At 48.3% G+C, this 21,915-nt stretch overlaps 1 protein-coding gene across 1 annotated transcript; it reads right to left on the reverse strand.

Moving 5' to 3' along the window:
* Positions 1 to 16,184: 16,184 nt before the first annotated feature.
* RPL15 (ribosomal protein L15) lies at positions 16,185 to 20,099 on the reverse strand (the record flags this gene model as incomplete). Its single annotated transcript, XM_082015217.1, has 3 exons — positions 16,185 to 16,556; positions 18,723 to 18,859; positions 19,928 to 20,099. The coding sequence occupies 3 exons, from the start codon at positions 20,097 to 20,099 to the stop codon at positions 16,251 to 16,253; spliced, it is 615 nt and encodes a 204-aa protein (XP_081871343.1). The 3' UTR covers positions 16,185 to 16,250.
* Between the last annotated feature and the right edge of the window lie 1,816 nt (positions 20,100 to 21,915).

Consider the following 21,915-nt stretch of genomic DNA (forward strand, 5'->3'; position numbering starts at 1 on the left):
GGCGCGCGGGCTGCCCCGCCGCCGCAGCAGCGCGCCCCCTCCCGCACCGCGCCCGCGCTCCACCGCGGTCTCGCGCGGCGGGGGCGGGGCCAGTGGCCGCGAGGGCGGGGCTGCCGGCGCCGCAGCGGCGCGGCCCCACGTGTCCCCGGCGCGCCCCTCCGCCGCCGCCCCGAATGTAGGTCACCAAAACAGCGGCCGCCCGCCCGCCTCACGTGTCCGCGCCGCCAGCCGCCCCGCGCCGCCGCCCCGGCACTATTATGCAATCCGCGCGTCACCGCTCCGCACGGCCAATGAGCGGGCACGCCGCGCGGAACGTAAACACAGGGCGCACATGGCTCGCCCGGCGGGTCCATGTGAGGCAGCGCGCGGCCGCCCCGGCCACCAGCGGGGCCAGGGCCGGGCAGCGCCGCCGTCCGCCGCGCCCCTCCGCCCCGCGACACCCCGGCCGGCCCCCACCTGCGCCCCGCCACCCGCACGGCCCGCCGGGACCACCCCGCGGCGCCCCCCGGCCCGCAGCGGCCGCCCTGCCGCTTACCCGCGCTGACTTCCATGGCGGCCTCCTCCCGCAGGGGCAGGGGCGGCGCCGCGCTGGGCTCCGCTGGCCCCGGCACGGTTGCGCTCGGCTCCGCTCGGCCCGGCACGGCTGCGCTCGGTCGGTGTCTCCCCAGCTCCGTCCCCGCCGCAGCCCTACATACAGCCGGCCAGCGGGCGGGCGGGCGGGTGAGAGGCGGCCGGCGCTGTCGCCTGTCAGAGCGGCGGCTGCCCGTCCCCGCCGCGGCGCCCTCCCCTTTACAACAAAAGCGATCGGGCGCCGCGCAGAGTGCGGCACCGCCGGCCGCCCGCCCCGCCCCGCCGGCCCGCCCCGCCCCCGGCCGCCCCCCTCACCCAGTGACACACTTTCCGCGCCGCCCGGGCCGCGGGCGGGAGTGCTCACGTGCGGGCGGCGCGTGCGGGCAACGGGGGCGCTGCGGCGACGGGACTCGCGCCGGGCGCACACGGGGCTTGAGGGGGGGCGGCGGGGACCTGCTCGCTAATGGTGTGCGCGCAGGGGCCCCCGCCGCGGCGTCGCCCCGTGGCCGGGCGCTGCGGGGCGCGAGAGGGGGGGCGGGGGGAAGCCCCGCTGAAGTCGCCGCCATCGGCCGGGCCGCTGCCGCAGCCGGCGCGCCGCTCGCCCACCGCGGCCGCAGTGCAAGTACGTGCCCCGCGGCGCCGCGGTGACGGCCGGCGCTGTCAGCATCCGCCGGCGGGCCGCTCCGCCGCCGAGCATCGGCAGGAAATGCCACTGCTCTGATTGCCGCGGCTAATTAGCTCTCCCCGCTCCCGAGCGCGGCAGCTGGCAGGTCCCGGCGCGGGGCGCGCCCTGCCCCTGTCAGCCGCTCGGCTTCTCGTTTGCGGGGGAAAAGGAAAATCCGGGGTTTTCCACCCCTTCAGCCCAAACAAATGCAGTGAAGTCTCCGGGCACAGCCTGCCCCCCCCGCCCCGTCCGCGGGGGAGGGATGTGCCCACAGAGGACCTGCTGCACCCGGGTGCCTAAAGCAGAGATGTCCCCGCCGGGGGGGGCCGCGCAAGGCCCGAAGATGAAGCCCCGTCCCGCCTCGGCCCCCGGGGGGCTGAGGGAGACGCCTCCCTCCCTCCCTGACCTCCGGACTGACGAGGAGGCGGTGGGGTTAAATGAGGTTAACAAGCGGAGGTTAAACGCAGCTATATGTAGTTTACCGCCTCCTGATTTGGGCTAGTTTCCTCTCTTCTCAAATGAGGTAAACAGGCCAGTTTGGGCGAGCTTCCTCACTTCTCGAATAAGATAAAAGAGTGAGTTTTCCCATTTTTCCACCTGTGGCCCAGCAGCCGGGAGGCACCCAGCTTTCCTCTTAGTCTGCACACAGCACCCACCGCCTCCAGCCCTGATATCCTACAGCAAGAGCTTCTTGTCCTCCTTATATTCCACGTTCTCCTCCTCATACCAACCCCAAACGACGTTTCCTAAGCTCCGCCACGTTGCCCTCTGGCTCTCTCGCACCACCTCCCTCTGCCCGCTTGGCTGGCCACCAGGCAGTGCTGCCTGCCCTGGGCATGGTGTCCCACCCTCCCTCCCCATGGTCAGGGCGCCTGGCCTGAGGTCTCTTTCTCACTCCACCTGGCTGCTGGTCTTCGTAGACCGAACACACATGGGGTGTGTTTGAGATTAGCCCATCCTGCCATGTCAAACCTCTCAACAGCTGAAACTGGCCAACAAACTCGAAGGAGAAGGCAGTGTATAAATCAAATTCTCTTAGGAAACCGAATTAACAATCAGGAACAACAGCAGAGGAAGTACTCTCTGCTTGTGCACTCTGCATCTTTGGGGTTTTCTTTGTTATTTTAGGATTTTGGCAAAATGTTAGGAATTAGACACGACGCTTGTGTAACATTTGCTGAGCAGTGAGTTGCCACCCATAGGTGTGCACTGAGACTGCTAAAAAAGCTACAGAGCTTGAGCACTCGCTGCCGGATAAGGCAGGAGACTTCAATTTGCAGGTGGTGGAAGTGGTGCCCCAGAGGTGAGTATGCAGGCACTGGCACTCAGACCAAAGGTCTACCTGGCCTGGAGGCAGTCTGTGGTGCTCAAGGGAGGCTCCAGGTTTTTCGGGTCCACAGACTCCATTCCTGAGAGTGGCCAATAAAGGGAAGGACTGCTCCTCCACTTCCTTTGTGGGCAAGGACAAATGCTGCTGCTCCTGCCTGGCGGGACAAATGGGAAAGGCAACGTACACAGCTTCGTAGGATGTCGTAGGGAGAGGCCGTCACACTATTGCACCCAATCTCAATCTCTCCTATTTACCGCCAGGACAGGACTTTGTCCCTCCCAGAGGGATTCCAGCCTCTAGTATCTTCTACCATCTGCTTTTGAGACTCTCAGGGATCATTACAGCAGTTTCAGCCCGCTCTCGCCTCTGGTGCTGCACTTTCCAGCCCTGGAGCCACCCCCCACCCATCTTCAAGAAGGCCTTTATTTTGCTTCTCTCTCCTATCTCAGATCAGCCCCTTCCCTAACGACCTTGGGCTGCTCCCTATGCTCCCATACTATCTCCTCTCTGGTTTCTTCCCTGAGGAGGCTCCCCACACACACGTGGGTTGCAAGAGCCAAGCACTTCTCTTAGGGAGGGAGTACGGCAAAAGCAAGTAATGGGCCTACCACCCAGCCTTCCACTCAGGATCATTGTCTACAACACCAGAGGAAGCCAAAAGGTGTGTTTCCTGACAAGGTCCAGCAGGTAGAGCTGGCTGTGGGTAGCCATGGGATGGTACAACCAGTGTAACTCCCATCCTGAAGTACCTAATGGAGAAGGTCTCAGAAATGGCCCTGTCCAGTATGCTATAGGTCTGCTGGTCAGCACAAAGGTATGGACTGCCACAGTAGTCCAAGAGAGGAGTTCAAGGTGAGTTGTGCAGGCATCAAGGTTTTTATTCTGCCCTGCAACCTGGGGGAAGCCAATGGATTCCAATGTGGGAGACAAGTTTTTTTTGGAGCCTATTTCCACCTACCTCTTCCAAACCCCACACAAACACCTGGCATAATAACCTGTGGCTCTGGGTGCTGACCAAGCCATAGTGCCTGGGCTTCTTCTTGAGGGGTTTCTCTTTGACCCTATAGCTTGGCCCCTACCGCTCTAGTGTTACTTGCTGAGCTGCCACTTCCCTTCAAGGTGTGATGCTCAGTGGATATTCCCTAATCCCCACAAGGAGACGTGATTCCCTCTGTGTTGTTCACCCCTCTATGAAGGGCAAAACAAACCCTGCCATCATGGAGAGGCAGTTTACTGCTGGCATTCACAGGGGCGTGGCACCTCTCCAACACAAAGGATGGGGGCGAACTAGGATGACCATCTGAAGAGTGGTAGGGAGTCCGTGTGTTTGATCAGTCCTCTGAATCCTTCAGCCTCCGTTTGCTGAAGGTGCTGATCTCTGCAGAAGTCTTGTGGTTCTGGGAAGAGGCTGAAGTGAGGCACTGACACGTGAAGGGGCAGAAGAGGGGAAAAAAGCACAGAAGGTGGGACAGAAAGCTTCTATAACCCCCTTCCCACCTCTGGGAAGGAACACAAACATTTGCCCCCCACCCCACATACATGGAGCAGCTAAAACTGCATGTTTAAATTCCAGAGGCTGCAGAGTGACTCCCACCTGTGCTACAGCCTCTCCTACCTCTGGATGGGAGACGGCACAACAGTGTTGCAGCAACTAATGCTGACTTGACTGTTAAGTGTAGTTGATAGCTGGATGGTGGGACAGGATGCGCTTTGGCCAGCTCACCAGAGGTATGTGGAGGCTGATGACTCTTTTTCCTCAGGCCTGAAATGCTGGTGGTTGCTCAGGTCAGGACAGAATGCCTGCACCTTTCTGTGCCCGTGAAGAGGCCCACCTAGTCTTGGTAAACATCCACACACCAGCCAGGAACGTGGGAGTTTCCATCAGCAGGCATTTTCCTGCTTTTGGACAAGTTGGATTTCTTCAGTGCCTGGTACATTTACAGTAATATTAATTTGATCCCCAGACATACACTTTGCAAAGAGAAAAAATTTGTTTACATGAAGAGAGCCAAGGAGCAGCATCTTTTCGTGCCCCAACAGCTCCTGATGTTTTCTGTTTCTTTGTTCCTTATTACCTCAGGAAAAAATTCCTAACCTCTTGTTTGTCTTTTTGACTGATGCTCAGAACAACGCTGACATTTGCAGAGATCTACAGTGAGTCCAAATTCTCTTCCCTGGTCTTTTACAGCTTACAATGGCTTAGATGTAATGAAAGTTATTTTCCCCCATATAAAATACTTTGTCACTTTTTCCGTCAGGTCAGTCTGTTTGATGAGATCCTTCTGAAACCCTCAGTCATCTGTCTGTCCTGAATAATTTGTGCTCCACAGCTGCAGGTGGAACTAGTTCATACAAGTACACTTCTCTTAGGTGAGGCAACTGATAGCAAACCTATCTTTGCATTTCCAGCTTCTTTAAACCAAAGATTTACTTGCTTTCTTCAGTTACTAGCTTAAATATTGCCCTCTAAAAGTCATTATAATGACAGCTATAACTGGGACTTCTTTCCTACATTAAATGATATAAATAGCAATAACTCATCTAAATAATCTCAGCCTCTGGAAGCAAGTGGAAATTTTTCTATTGATTAGAGTTGGCTTGGGTCAAGCCCTAGACAGTGTTTTCTGACCCCTTGCCCTACTTATTCTCCATTTCTATTCCACGTATGTATCTAACTCTTTTGTTGCCCTTCTTTTTCCCTCTCTGTTGAAGAGAAATCCTGATAAGGCGGTCCCAGAGGTCTTTTGCTTGTCATCGCATCCCTTCACAGGCTGAATATGTGCAGAACGCTTTAGGAAGAAGCAAAAGCTAAATATAGAATCATTTAAAGCCTACCCATTAAGGGCATGCCTACATGACACAAATGCAACTGGCTTAGGTACCGGGAGCAGTGTAGTCACGGAGCTAAGTATAACCGAAAGAGAGGAACTGGCTCACAGACCGTTCCCCCACGCTCACATCCTGTCTCTCAGTGCCAAGTATCGGAGCCTTGGAGGAAGATATAAAAGCTCATAATAGACAGTTATATACTAACTTGCCCATAGGGTGACTTTCTTCCTGATTCAGCTCTTTAGCAGTCGGTTTACGGCCTGAAGCATGTAACACTTCTGCTTTTCTCTCTTACCTGATGTTATCGCAGGTGTGCTTTTTATTCACATAAATTGATAATATGAGTGGCCTTCTAGGCTGGTCAAAATGATGGGAAATAACCTTATTTTGTAACACATTACAACTAGCCTCAGCTGACCCTGCAGATTTTAACGGAAGGTAAGGACTTGGACCTTTAGTCCCGAAAGACAAAGTGTTGATTTTGCATTAATTAAACCTTAATTAAACTGCCCACCTTTTCCTTTTTGTGCTATGTTACTTAATCTGCTGGTACATCATCTATTTATCCAGAATTGAAATCATCAGCTAATGAAACAAAGATGAGAATATTTAACTGCTTGATTGGGCCAATCATGATTTTTGGGAGAGAGACAGAATGGACCATGCAAAGGATGCACAAAGAGCTACCCTTCACTTTCACTGAAACACCGACACTTACGTGACCTAACTACAGATTTCCAATGACATTGTACTGTCTCGGAGAAGACAGCAGTGTTGTATTGAAGGCAGAGTCAGCAGACAAACGCTGCCTTTCGCTCCGACGGCTGCCAGTCCCTTCTCCCCCACCACCCAATCCTCTCCATGGGCAACTGCATTTGTCCCTCTGGTGTCTTTTGTAATAAACGTCCTTCTAAGACTAGATTTTCTTCTGCCTTTTTCAAACTCTCGTATGTCACAGTGTCCTGCAGAGCATCTTATTTCACAGCACTGATGCTCACTAGGAAGTTCGCTAAGCTGCAGGCTGCCAGCGATCACGTTGGCATTGCGTGACGCTGGCACAGTGCTGGCCGGGACATCCTCAGTGCGGCAGCATTGCTGTCGCTGGATCAAAACCATTGCTTCAGAAATCACGCAGCTCGGCTCCACCACATCCCTTCTGAACCCTCCGAGCCACCAAAAACATAAATCCAGTTTGCTTTTTCTCTTTGTAAACTATGTTAATCCTTGGAGGGATGTAGTGTAACACAAACACAAAGTTCAGTCCTGGGCAGAGCAGGGATGCAAATGATGCCTTCTCCTTGTCTTGGAAAAACTCTGTAGGTCGTATGGAGGAGACACAAAGTCAGAAATGTCACCCGCAGCTCCTGCAAGGCTTTGTGTATCGCCCTTGCTTCTCTCCTCTGGAGCAGCACAAGCTTATTGTGATTACTGGCATATTTTACAAGGAAAATCCCAGAGAAAACTCAGCTCAGTCAAAAACAGTGGCAAATGCCACCTGCATCTGGCCCTAAATAGCCCAAGACTGTAGCAGACGAACATCCTTTCGTTACAGGTGCCATTGGTCCCTGTGCATGAGCCCCGAAAGAGCGGACTGCCTTTTTACATCCAGGCAAACCAAGGGCAGCTATATTCAAATCAGTAACATTTCTCTGGGGAATAAACCAAAACATATTTTGGCCCCAAGAATAACTACCCAAAGGATAGCTGGCATCTTAAGGGCCAAGACAGTTTCAGAATTTCAGCAGCTCTATATAGCACAGTGTTTTTTTCCCTGATCGCTGTCTTACTCTGGCTCCCTTGGAGGTCAAAAGATGATTTAAGGCCTAGTGCTTCAAGGTGCTGAGTTGTATCAGGAGAGGACGCATGGAACACCGTATCAGACCTTGCGTCCTCGTGGATTAGGCCCAACTGGTCAAATTCTTGTTCCGAAATGCTGGCTTCTCCATTCTGCTAAGAGCCTGAAGAGTTAAAGTTATTAACTGGCTTCAGAATGAAATGCATTAGGAATAAATATGCTTTAGGATAAACCTATTAAATGGATAAAAATGCCATTACCAGTGGTGAAATATGATTGTGTGACCTTTTAAATAAATAAGCCTGCTATGCACCAAATTATGTCAGATAATAAGCTTTATACATGATAAAGTCATGCAGTAGGTCTCAATCTTCAGGCATTCAATGAATTATCGCTAGCCATAAAGGGCTTCTGAAATGTTACACTAAAGAAAATTGCTTCCAGCTATAAAAACTTAACTGTTAAAACAAATGTAGTTTCTCTCATAAAATCCTCTGCAAGGCATTGGGAGCAGAGTGAAAGCTTACCAGAAACAAACCTGAGGTATTCCAACTATTTTACGAATACACAACGCTTCTTAAAATAACTCAGATTCCAGATAAATCTGGAATAACTCCATTGAAAGCAAAAGGGTTATAAGCCCTTTTAACCACACCAGTGTAAGATCCAAATTATGTTCATAGGGTCTTAGAAATGTGTGATATCTCTGGATACAAACGTTGCTGTGGATCCAAACTAATCTACACTTGTAGTTTTGGCACTTGTACAGGCGGTGGAAATACTGACCTCTCCGGCTGTCCTGAATCTTGGGCCTGCCTCTGTTATACCTCAGTGACTTGCCCAGATTACTCTGGATACAATGATATTCTTATTCAGGGACCATTCGTATTTGACGTGATGGAAACAGAGCTGGATATTACCAGCCTCGTGAATAAACACAGGCATGCATTTAGTCAGATTCAGCTATCAGCTTCACTCGTGGCAAAACTGGCTCTCTGCAGTAAAGTCAGAGCAAGAACTTTCTGCTCTAAACCATTACAAATAAGAAGGAATGAAGTAAATTCTCTCATTCCTTCTAGCGATCATGGGCAAAACAACAAAACCTCCTGGTGAGGCACTTACTGTTTTAATAAAATCATCATGGTCACTTCATCTATTGTTATGTAAACATCAGAGAATACATGTGATTCCCAGATAGGGTCTCAAATACAGCTCCAAGGACCGAAAATACTCTTGGAAGTCCCTGTCACAATCGATTGTCTTCTCCAAAAGGTAATATCAGACATTAACAAAAAAGAGCATTCCTGTTTCTTCTGTGTTTGTTTTTTTTTCTTCTGAACTGGGAGAATGCAAACACTTTTTTTTGAGGATGGAAAGGATCTTTTTAACCTCCAGCTACAAACACTGAAAATTTTCACCGACGTTCAATCCAAATCAAACTTTTCCAGGAGGGGCACTGAAAGAGACATAGAAAATTCAAGCGCACAAAAGCAGCCAGCTCTGCCCCAGGTCCCAAAGAGCAAAAAGATCACTCTCTGAACCTTAGCCATTTAACCGCAAAGAGACAGGTACATTCTCCACAACTAGTTTTAGTGCTTTTGCTAAATAGAGCAAGGTACGCCACACTAAACACAACTTAAACGGGACCACTGCAAAGGAATGGGTGGCACCATGAGGCTAGCAGTGAAATTTTATCTCCTCTTCCTGAACAAGTGTAGCACAATATCTAGAAACAAATCATAGGTCTGTTCGGGGCAGGAGCTCAGCTGCATCCTCAAAATGCCTCCAGGCACTTGCCATTTTGCTTTAGTGCAGCTCCTCAAAACTGGTCGATTGTAAGCGTTAGTCTCGCAGAGAAGGCACGTTTACCAGCGGTGAAGGACATCTGCTTGTTATATAATCCTGCCAAATCCTTGATGCAGCAGTTCTCGGCGAACAACCGTCTTGATCTGAGTCATCTGGAAAGTCTCTGGTTCAGTGAGCTTCCAGGAGCAGACCATCAAAACAGGTTATATTCCCACTTCCCATGTCAAATTACAGGAGGTACCTCTGAGTCAAGGCAATCATTTTCTCTTTATCTACCTTCAGATGCTATCCCACGTGTGGAGCCAGCCTGCGCTCCTGCTGAGCCAGAAGCCCCGTGGGAGTTCCCAGCTAGCTCGGGGTGCCAGAGCTTGCCACTCCCCCGGGCGGCTGCTGGCACGCCGGCCTCCGCAGCTGCTGAGCAGGACAGTCTGAGGGCACCCACGGTGCGAGGAGATCCTTACCCTGCTCTTCGGAGAATCGGAGGTGCTACACGCGGGGCTGGACTTGCTCCGTACTCGCCAGCCTTTCCCCAAACACCCACCGCCGGTCCCCCGTCAGAAGCGGACACCGTGCCCATTGGACCTCTGGACTGGCCCTGCACGGCCGTTCGCATGGTGGGAGGCCGGGCGCTGCCAAACGCGGCGTCCCCGCTCCTGTCACCAGAGCCAGGGGCTTGATTAGCTCACGCTTCTTTTTTTCCTCCCCTTTGAGGCAATGCCAAGTCTTAATCCAGTCCTGGGTCACGGATCTCGGCGGGACACATGACACCGGGTCTATCTGTGAAGGAGGAAGTCTGCCTAATTCAAAGGCAGCCCTGCCTCAGAGCGGGCCAGCCTGGGCCGACCGCTCTCCCGCCTCCCTTCCTCCCCGCCGTGCCCGACAGGCAGCCGCCGGCTCGTCCGGCAGCAGCGCTGGCGCACAAAGACGAGAAGCGCATTTTTTCCAAACCCAGACGACTACGCCGTTGGCCATCTCGCTCCCGTTGAACGACGACAAGAAGAGCTGAGTCAGCAGCAAGCAGTGGCCTGCTGCACGGGGCTGTAGCAAACCCCGGAGGAACGAGATGGGTCGGGTTGGGCTGGCTGGTAGGTGCCGAAAGAGCTGGCCCAGGGTTACCACTTCAGGGGCCGAAGCGGGGAAAGATGGAAAGTAATCGCTTCCCCGGTTCTCTGTCTCACTCCTCTGCATACGACAAAATTGCCCCAGCCTTTACTGCTATTACAAAGTTCCTATGAAAGGACCATACAATTCAATAGTCAAACGGTAATGCAATTATTATGATTTTAGAACAATTTGCAGAATCTGCAAAAAACGTGAAGTTTCAGTGTTCACTACCATCTGGACAAAACTGCAGTTCTGCTGTTCATTTCCACACAGTCGTAACTTGGCTAAAATAATTATTCAGGCTCAAAACAAATCTCTTATTTCTTTATTTTAAAATTATTATTCTTAAAATAAATTAAAACATCAGTACGTTGCCAGAATGGCACCTACCAGAAATTAAGATAGTTTATTAGAGAGGTATTTTGAAGTTTTCAGTTGTAAATGGATGGGAACATCACTGGAGAAAATAGGACTCATGTATGCCATATGTCTTCCATAGTTTTATGATTCTTATATTTTTTATTAAACTAGCCGATGAAAATAACAACTACAGCGGAGTTTTTCATTTAGCCTCAGGAGTCAGAACAGTGATTCAGCTGTTCACAATGGGCTGTTTTCTTTTCTCCTTTTTTCCTTCTCGGCAACATAAATCGTGAATCTAAGAAACGGGCTTCCAGTGTAACCCATTATAGGAATTAATTTGTTTTGTGTTTCCCATGGATATGGTATAACTGTTGCTTTAAAATTGCTGTTTGGGTAAAACAGGGCCCAAAACCCAGGCAGCAAGCATAATCTAAAATGTACATCGCACATAAATGGCAGCAATCATCTTCCCAGTACAAATCATTGGCGTTAACATGAAACACTTAGTCTCTCACCATCAGTTTATACGGGTATTTAGTCTCTGCCTATTAAGAATGGACAACCAGGCATCCATCAGAAATGAAACTATTATTTACCTTACTACTGGGAACTAGTTCCTTCAGATTCAATACAACCAACTGAATCACGTATTTTGTATAAATAATGTATGTATAAATCTATTAAAAAAAAATCAAGAAAGTTCCTTTTATTTCCACCTTATTTCCTAAATTTATAAATATTAACTGGTTTCTATCTGTCCTTGATTTTTTTTTGTGTAGCTGTATCTTACTTGGCATCTTTTTCTGTAAAAAAAAGATCATAAGCAGATGTTCTCTATCAACACCTGTAGCAATAACTTCTAAACAAAGTGAAAATAATACGGAATTTTCTATTTTACTTAAAAGCTTTACTATGACTTTGTTTAACCATGCTTTGACAAAACCACTTTCCAAATAGTTGCAAACAACATAGCAACATACAAGACAAAATTTTTATATATAGCCCTGAATGAACTGAAAACACAAAGCTCAAAACACATGATTTATAAAGGTTGCGTAGCTTGCTATCTAAACTCATCTGACTAATCACGAAACCCGTGAGAGGCAGGTGGACTGTAACAGCGGATGAGTTGAAGGGCCGCGATTCTCATACAAGGAAGGGGTTCAAATAATTGCTTGTTAGTCACAGAAAAACAATGCTGGAAGAAAAATGTATGAATAAATGAATGAGTGAACACCAGACTAATGAGCTACTTCCTCTACTTGGCGTATGAGCTCTCTGGGGATGGCGACTCATTTTCTTTACACGTGTGAACACAACGCAGAGCGTAATAGGGTCTCGGTTTCTGCCTGCTGTTCTGGCTATTGACACGCAGCCTGGTGATGAGGCCTGGATGACGGAGGGCTTCAGTGTTGGACGCAGCGCCTTTCACAGTTCGCAACACCAACCAAGAACTGTCCTTGTCTGGGTTTGGTGGACTGCAGCCGCTGCCTGCTCTGCTGGGGTTGCAGATAGACACCAAAGACACAGGCACCTGGAACTAGTTCTGTGCTGAGGAGGCTTGGGTCCAGCCGGGTTTATACCGTAGGGACGGCACCACACAAACTTGGCTGATGAACCCTGCTGGACCCTGGCTACCTGTAGCCTCCTCTGCAACGTGTTCCTGTCACCGGGCAGCACCAGTGTACTAACAAGCCCTCCTGGAAGCCAGCTGACTCATCCTCTTCTTTTTCTTCTCTTTTTTTCCTTCAATGTGCCTCTTGATTCTTGTGTTTCCAAGGGAAATTCTCAGCTTGCACGTGGACAGTCAGCTCGGTCCAGAGCTATGCCTCCACAGCCCTTTCACAAGAAGGCACAGGCTGCACAAACCCTAGGGAGCCAGCTAGGGCCCAGCGTATTAACCAGCAAGGGCTTTTCTAAAGCCTGGTACCAGGAAGGCAACGCGGGGAGACCTGAGCCGGCTCAGAAGAGAGTACTTTCCATCTGAGCGTGCGTTCCCAGCCAGCATCGATCTTAACAGAGCCAGGCTTGATTTAATCACTCCTCTGCTCCCACTGAGCTCCCTGTCCTCCAGGATACTTCAGCTGTCTGATTCCCTAAATGATGGAGAGCTGACAGTATTTAATGAGATTAAATGTCATCTTCATTACATAAAAGCCTTTAATTAGAGGATATCATTGAACATTATTTGATACTGAAGAAAAGCACAGTCTCTTAAATTTCAGGCAGTGACAAGGGGCCCAGAACTGGGTTCCAGTCCTGGCTTTGCCAGAGGCCTCTTCTGGTGCATTAGGTAAGAGCAGGATAGCCACCGAATTAATGGTTGCGTAAGCAGCGTAGCTCAGGCACTGCCTAACTTTAGGGAGCTAGACTTTGCAACCTAAACACTCTGTGTGTAGTTATTAAATTTGGGCTGATTCAGAACATTGACACATGAAAAGAAGAACAACCCACAGGCTCTCTGTCCTTTTATACAGCTATACATTTCAAGTAATTACTTGAAAGGGGTTGGATCAAAAAGTTGGTGCTTGCTCAAAGCCCCAGAAAAGAGCATCCATTTCAAATCCAAATTGCTTTTTTGTGGCTGAAGCAGTGTTTCCATCACTCTGGGTATTTTGGCTTGATACTCTCTGAACTAGACCTGTGCGTGCTGCAAAAAGAAGAGAGCTGTACGAGGGCAAAAAAGATGGTGTTTTCCCCATCTTGGAGAGAGAGTAGGTAAAAGAGTAGGAATCAGGCTCTATTTTTAGTCTAGCTTTTTAATTCATTAGCTGGACAGGACTGTTCACATGTAGACACTTCTCTCACTGGGTCAAGACTAGTGAACAACTGCTGCATTACAAGGACAGAGATAAGTGAGCAAGTCCAGCTATTGCTCTCCTCCATCGCCAACTGCATCATTCTTAGACCCCCACAAAATCACCAGTGCCGTTCAACGACTTTCTGCTGCAAGGAAGGAGCCAGCCACCCCCTCCATCAGCATCTGTGCCTACCACAGGCAGCGCACCGGCGTCCCTCGCCCAGCAGCACACAGCTGCCTTGCCGAGACCCCCAACGCTTCGGAGACAACGTAAGGAAACAATTACACTCACTGTTGATTAGCGAATCTGTAGTTTTCGATTTAGCTAGTGTCGCCAAGTAATGAGCGCTTCTATTAGCTACGTGGAAGGGAGTTTACTACTTGCTTATTTAAAGACCGTGCTAAATCACACAATCTGTTTTTACACATCCCACCCTTCAGGAGGACAGAATTTGTTTCTAGCGGGGGCTGAATTACTTGCCAGGCCCTCACCTCCTACCAAAGGCTAGGCAATTAGTTAATCTAGGCAGCTTACACAAAACTGAAACCCAGCCTAATAAAAGCTTACAGTCAAATATTTTCAACAGCATCTGGTATCAGGCTGAAATAGGCTGGTACTGTACAGCCCTCTTTCCCTGCACTTTAACTGTGGAACTCATTTTGTCTTGCCTGGAAACCAGACAGCTCTTCTAATTACATCTAAAACATGCCAGTTCAGACTGAGAAATTAACAGTCCTGCAAGCAGAGCCAAGTAGACGGCTTGGAAACAAATTATTGGATTCTTTCATGTCTTAATAGATTTCACCAGTGAAATTCATGATGCTGCTTCTTCCTTCCTCTCACGCCGCTTCAGCTACAGCTTAGTATCTGTGTTTCAGGCAGACTCTCAGTGTACCCAGAAGGCTGAACTCAAGTAACAGCCTCTCGCTAGGGCTGCTGTCTCAGAAAACCGATTTTCACCAAACTCATACGGAACACAGGCTTGCAATCTCTGTTGAACTTGCACAACAGGCTCAAAAAATCATCAAAGTAGGAAAAGGCAGAGATCAGGTAACCTCTCTCTTAGCCTGGTTTCCCAAGCTAACATGACCAAAGAAGGAAGTTTTTCCCCAGTTTTGCCTTGTTTAAACACAGGTTTTAATAAAGAAAATTTGCTTTTCCCCTTCACACAAATACTGCACTGCATTTTCCCCCCCCTTCCAACCCAAAACACTGTTTAACAGAGCATGAGACAATTCCAGTGTGAGAAGATGCTCAGGCGATCGCATTTCCAGAAAACTTGAGACTAGCTGTATGTACCCAGAGCTCCCATTGAAGACACTACCATCTGTTCCAAATTCCTTAGCTAGCCTGATCAACACCATACCCTCTTACATACACTTCCATCACAGGACCACAAAGGGGAACCTCAGGCAGGTCTCACTGAAGACATCCCCCATGCGCTATAAGTTTTGAACCCTGGCAAGGGAGACAGCACGAGAGCCCACGGCCCAGCCACCTTCCCCCATCATGGGCGAGGGTCCCGAGCAGCTGAAGGAGCTGGAGCACAGTGTCAGGCTCCTGTGCACCCGCTCTGAGGAACAGCCATTTCCTGTCCTACAGCATCACAGGAGCTGCTTTCAAGAATCCTCTTCTTCCCAATACTAGTTTTTCCCTGACAGGAAAGGTTAAAGCAAAAAAATCTTCCTTCTTTAGAGGCGCAGGTAGCACTTTTTAACAGAGCTACAGAAGAATACTTTTTAATGTTTTTGCTTGTTTGAGCTGAACAAAACATGGAAGGATTGCCCTCTTGAGCTGTTCTTCCTGTCTTTAAGATGCTGCCGCCAAAAGAGTCTCTTCTTCAGACTGCAGTCTTCCTGTGAGAACTTAAAGAGCAAAGTTAGTTTCTCAGTTGAAGGCCAAATCTTGGACATTTCAGTCTCAGCATTAGCTATCTGTTGTTTAAAAGCCTTTCCAGATCCCAAGCTGCAGCTCTAGGAGGACACAGCTACTTCTTGGGCTTTCTATCGATCCCTTTTCCTATCGCTACCCAGTGGAGGTGGTATGAAATCTGTGGAAGGCAGGACAGCCGTGCAGCTCATTTACCAGAAATTGCAGTTACCCTCCCTCTCAGCATTTCTGTGCAAGTTGACTTCATGGTAAAAGGTCACATTGTAATTTCACAAAATGTAGCCTAAAATACATTAATCTGAGATTGTAACTGTCTGCCATCCAAATGCAATTATTTCTACCACCCAAACATGCAGAGCATATGAGAATGCAGCTCTTCAACACCAGAGAAATGTTCTCTGCTCTGGTATCAAAAGGCAGATCTAAGAAACGTTGCCTCCACTGCAAAATGTAAAATGAACAGCCTGGAACCTTGCACAAATGAAGTAATACTTACTCTACAGTCAGTATTTTATTAGTCAACCTAAAACATTGCATAGTTCTTTGTGAAGTCTCCATATTTAAAATACTGTGCCCTTTAATGTCTTACCTTTCTATTTTGTGCTTAGTCCATTTAGCCCATGTTTGCAGATAACACAGGCTCAAGAGCTGGTTTCACACTGAAGTCATACAAAAAAACCCCAGAACTTGAAAAATAAAATTGCCATTAGTATTTAATCACCTGTAAAAAATAAACTAGCACTTTCAGTTTACAACTCATTGCACAAGATCAAAGCTGGCCTTCAGTCTAAGCACAGCACAGAGACCCCGACCTACAGACAGTGAAGTATACTCAGACCAACAGAAAAAAGAACATGGACTAGCCATTAAGCTTTCAATTCACAACTGCACGTGTCTTTTCAGTCTTATCAAAAGTGAAACCCACCACAGAACTCTACGCTCGAGGCCTACCATCTTTACAAATACCAAATTACATTTTCAAAAACCTTTCAAAATACGGAAACAACTGAACTCCTGGAGAATTCTAAGAAGCAGCAGAAGCACTTGTTAAATTCAACAACCTGCATCAGCTTTATTAGATCGTCACGTTTACAAGAATTAACGGTAACGGTGCAGCTGCAGGGTATTGCGTCTTCTCCAGGCAGCACGACGTGAGCCACCAATGGTGTGGTGGAATTTGTGGCCCTTGCCAAGACCACGACTCTTCCGCCCGGCTGATGTCAGCCCACGCATCTCTCTGTGCTTGTGAACAGGTTTGGTGATCCACTGGGTATCAGGGTTGCGCCTGATGGTCTTATGGAAGGGATCGATCAGGATAACTTCAAAAAACTTGTACGTGGAATCTTCACCCACCCAATATGAGTTCAAGACTCTCAGAGCCCCACAGTGACGGCCGGCACGTTCCTAGAGGAAAAAGATAAATGCAAAAGGCTGTAAAATCATGGATGCAGGCACTCTTCATGCAGGAAGATATGAATAACTCAAATTTAAAATTTTGTAGGTGTTAGAAATTTCAATTTGACCTGAGACCCTCTCTTCCTAGAAGAACTGTTCCCCTCTCAGTTGCAAAGATGCAAGAAAAAGTAATAGCTGACACTGTATTAAAAAAAAAAAAAAAAGACTGTTTGGTTTCCTACATGAAGCAGGTTTTAAAGAACGTGAGGAAGGTGCTTGGTTGACAAAAGAAAGAACTACTCTGTACACAGAAGCACCCAGTAAGTAAATACACAGAGTTAAAAACAACTTTACCGTGAAGATGAAGATAAAGTGCACAAGCTGCACTTGGGGCCACAGAAAAGCCTTTTGTGGGAAGTTACGAAAGACTGATCAATTTGCACATCCAAAGCTACAGGGGAGAAAGACATTTCTGCAGAGAATAAGCCCATACTGACAGGAGAAAAGAAACAGCTGATGTAACAAGTCTTTGTTCCACTGCTGGTATATTAGTGCTTGCTATTTCTACCCTTACTTGTGGTTGGAAAGAAGCAGTCTTAGTTTAGAAAACAAAAAGCAAAAAATACCAATTATGCAACTCCATCTGCCTTCTCTTGTCAAGAATGTTCCTTTTTTAAAAACACTAAAAGTGTGTTTAATCCTAGGACTTTACCATCACTGTGGGAAAGCATAAAGCAATGGAGCTCACTCATCTTCTATCCCAATGAGATCCCAACCTATTACTACAGTCTTCCACTGAACAGCACTTGAGTACTTTCTGCAAATATCATAAAATTCTTTTGAGTCCTTGTTTCATTCTAGGATGACAGCGTAACACATATATCAAACATTAAAACACCAACCACCCTCAACCAGCTTCTATGTGGGATGGTAGCTACAATGGAGGTTTTGTATTCCTATAGTATTTCCATCTGAAAAAAAAAAAAAAAAAAAAAAAATCTAAGTCCTCCAGGAAAAAGCATGTCAGATTCAGAAAATTTCAAACTAAAACTGGGGTCCAATAACCTCTTCCACGAGCTGTCACCACAAGTGAGCATGTGATTAGCCATCAGATATCTGATGATAGCATATATGAAGAGCATACCATGACCACTGAAAACAGAGAACTGCGTTTTTAATTTAAACTCATAATTTGCGTCTCTTTTAAATTAATATGTCCCATTTACTTTTTTTCCCCCTTTTAAAACACCCCACCATATTCCAACTTATTGAAGTCACTTATGAATATTTTTGAAGTCCTGGGAACAGAAAAGTCTTCTGCTTCGAGATGGAACAGCAATGAGCAGTCTCCATTCTTTCACAATGCCTCTTTTTTGAGAGTGCAGACTAGTATTAATTGTAACTCACTGAAAGTTTTTTCTAAAGGTGAGAACTACGTATCTCTTCAACACTACTACTATGACATTATGAACTTCAAGATCTCATTGAACGGAAGTTTCCATTTTGAGTACTTCAGCAGGTAACAACACTTCACCTAAAACCAAGTTAACCATCAATCTTTGTGCTTGTGAGGTAACAAAGATTTTTATAAAGAACCAGAAGGTCAGCTAGCATGCTGCTTTTAGATCCTATGACACAGCTAAGTACACTGCACGGCACTCCTACCACATAAACAGGCGCTACAGACTTTAAGACAGAAACTCACCTGTACTGTGTGAAAGGACCATTACCTAAAGCTGGTAATAAATACAACACGGCAGGGAGCACAGAGGTGGGATTTAGTCAGACACCTTAGCATATTTCAATTTTTATTTCTCAGACCTAACCCTTAATTTACTGGGTTTTATACTAGTTGTATGTCTATTTTTCACTACAAATATTGTGTCACACTTTAGAAATAAATATACACCATGAACCTCAATAAACCGCTTAAGTAGTACTTTCCCCAGACTTCATTTGTGAAGTCTGAACATTTTTTTCATTTGTCTCAACACAGCTTTTCAAGACATTCCCATGCTTTCCTGCCATCAATATTCAAGCTCTTTTACCCAACACATTAATAAAACAGCTGTTTGGTTTTTTGGGGTTTTTTGTGTCTACGAGTATTTTCAACTTTTACAGACTAAGACAGACATTCCTACCACCAAGTTCCTGAGCAATAACCAAAATGGTCACCTCTGCTACAGACTGAAGACTCCGGGCAAACTTCAGCTGGTTAACACCATGATGCACGGGTTTACCATAGGTTGCACCTTTCGGGACTGGGCGTTTACGACCACCACGGCGAACACGGACACGGTAGATAACATAACCTACAAGAAATGGTGACTTAGGAACTAGCAGAATTCTGTAGCGTAGCAAATGCAGATGACAGTAAGACAATTTTGATGCCCATACTGAATTTCCAACCCCAAAAGCTTTACATGAAATGCTGCAAAATTAGGTCACTACACCCATCTTCACTAAAACCTACAAGTGGAGGTGGCTAGCATAAGATGTTATTGTTACTTCCATTACAACTAATGGAAGCAATGTCCTGCTGCAACTACTTTTTAGTTCCAGCCCAGAGCTTAGGGCACCTTTCCACTATGTGGTTCCAAATACACTAAGAACAGCTACAGCTATGTTGTAACATACAAAAAAACCCCAGCCCATAAAACCCAACAAAACAACCACCTCAAACCCAAAATCCCATATTCAGATAGTAGTATTCATAAAGCACTGAAGCATAAGCCATCCACAAACCCTGCTGAAATCTGATCACTAAAAAAATGAGGAAACTAGACAAACTTCTTAAATAGTAACAGAAGCGTAGACTCTTAGTTTTATATTTTCATAGTGATCAAACATGTTGTTTCAAGGGTTTGCCAAAGTTACAGATGGATGGCAAATTTCCCCAAGTTTCCTTCACTGACCAGTAACTGTTTTCTAATGACAGCACAAACTACGTCACCTTGCTTACACAAGCACGTACAACTGTAGTACAGTCAGAGTAACTCATGATAAAATCTGGGCAGAGAATGGGCATCCACCAACCCTAGGATACTAAAAGCATTGGTCAACTCCACAGCTGTAAAACAGCACAAAACCAAGCAGAATTAAAGCCAAAGCCCACTTGATCTCCAACTGCTAAAATGGCTGCAGGAGGCGTGAATTCAAAATTATATGAAGTATTGTTTTGGGCTGTGGGCATGGCGACCAATTTAACACGTTTATAATATTAAGTTAACTTTCATGCAGGATACTTCAGGATCTTGGGGAATGTTTAAGTTTCAGATTTTGTTATTCTACTCTCACTTAAGGAAAGAAGGAAGGAAGCTGACATTAAACTCGGCCATTCCATCACAAAGCACATGGATGTCACCTCTATGTCTCATTACCTTGCTTGGCTTTATATCCCAGCCTGCGAGCTTTGTCTGGTCTGGTGGGCCGGGGAGCTCGGTGCAAGGCAGACAGCTGGCGATACTGCCAACAGCGGACACGAAGGAGGAATCGCATCACATCCGACTGCTTTTTCCTCCATAGCTCCTGGATGTACTTGTAGGCACCCATGTTTGTCTACCTGTTGAATCGAGAGCTCAATGAAAAAAGTGCACCAAATCTGATTCCAGATTTGAACAGGTTCCAACAGACATCATATAAACCCCATACATATACCACCACTGAAATACAGAATGCTCTCAAGCTTCTTTACACCACTGGCACATCTGGTAACATGGCTTATGCTTGGCAGTCTCCAATAGAGCACACAGCAGTTACCATTCTCAGCAATTTTCTTCCTTTTTAGTGTTGAACTCCTCCGTCGAGGATTTCTCAAACGTGTACATCAGATACCACCAAAATCAACAGTTAACATCTGAACCAAGTTGTAAATATTAATCCATAAAGAAGTATGTGACTGTGACTGGTGTGGTCTTTATTTTTAACATGGTTTAATTATCTCTGATAACCTTTGAGCTCTCAGACACCTGCAGCAATTAGCAAATATAACTGAACTCCACCGAACCACCACCCAAATCACGAGAAAAACACAGCTCATTTTATTTGCACAAGAAAAAGTTCACCTGTGATTTTCCACACCCTTCTCCTTTGAATCAGCCCAGCCATGGCACAGCTCTTGCCAGCCCAAGATACCCCTTCTTTACGGTTGCATTATGGCATAAAACACCACAAAGCAACTGCAAACCCCAGAGTCAAACCAAGACGTGCGGCCTGTAATCAACCTGCATCCGCTACGCCGCGGTGTGCGGCCTTCGGCTCACACCAGCCAACCCCGGGTCCCACTGAATGTCCCCTTCCCCGTCCCACATCCCCGGCAGCTAGGCCGCTCCGACGAGGCGCAGCCCACGGTCCCCGCCCCGGCCTCCCAGGGCCCGCGGCCCGCCCGGGACCTGCTCCCCGCAGAGCCCCCACGCCGCATGATCAGCCCGTCCCACTCCGCCAGGGTGGTGGCGGGCAGGGGCGGCAGCAGGGCGGGCAGATGGCCGCCTCGGACCCGGGATGGAACCGGATTGAGGGAAAGGCCGAACACCAACAAACCCTCACCTGATGGCGCCCACCACCGGAAAGGAAGATGCCTACTTCCCACAACCCCTTACGGCACCATGGCGCTTCCGGTGGCAGCGGCGGCGCCTCATGGGTAATGTAGTCCTGGTGTCAGGGAGAAGCCGGGCCGCCCTCCTCGCCCCGCCCCGTCTCGCCCCGGCCCCCGCGCCCGCCAATGGGCGGCAGGGGGCGGGACTCGGCCCGCCAGGCCGGCGCGGCTCAATGGGGTGCAGTGGGAAGCTCTGCCCAGGTGCGCGCTCGCGCTGGGGCGGGGGGCGGGGGAGGGGTCCCTGGGGCGCGCGCGGGGCCGGGGGCGCGCGGAGCTGCGGGCGGGGGCGCGCCCTCCGCGGCACGGCCCGGCCGGGGCCTGCGGAGCTGGGGGGCTGGCCTTGGGGCAGGTGCTTGGCGAGTTGGGACATCCTCTGAAACACCCCCTCCTCCGCTCTCCCTCCATAAAAGCCCCAAACTAGCTAGGGACTGGGGCGGGGCGGGGGCTGACGTAAAAAAGAAAAAGTACTTTAAAAGAAATCCTGAAAAGAACCCTTTAAAAAATCCTAAAAATAGTAATAAAAAAATCATAAAATGAAACCATAAATCTTAAGGGGGAAAAAAAAGCCCTAAAACCAACCCGGAAGCCTTGGGGGCAGGCATGGAGCCCCATTTCTGTGCCTTCCCCCCGCAGCCCTCCTTCCCCTGCCCAGCACCCGCAGAGGTGGATTTGCAGGAGCAAGGACAGGGCCTGGTGCTGAGGAGGCTTTTTGTCCCCCTCTCTGGCTCCCAGCAGCATCCCCAGTTGTGCTGCTGTGGAGATGTCGGGCCCTGC

This window comes from Phaethon aethereus, assembly GCF_964289735.1.
Source record: "Phaethon aethereus genome assembly, chromosome: 2".
NCBI lineage: Eukaryota > Metazoa > Chordata > Aves > Phaethontiformes > Phaethontidae > Phaethon > Phaethon aethereus.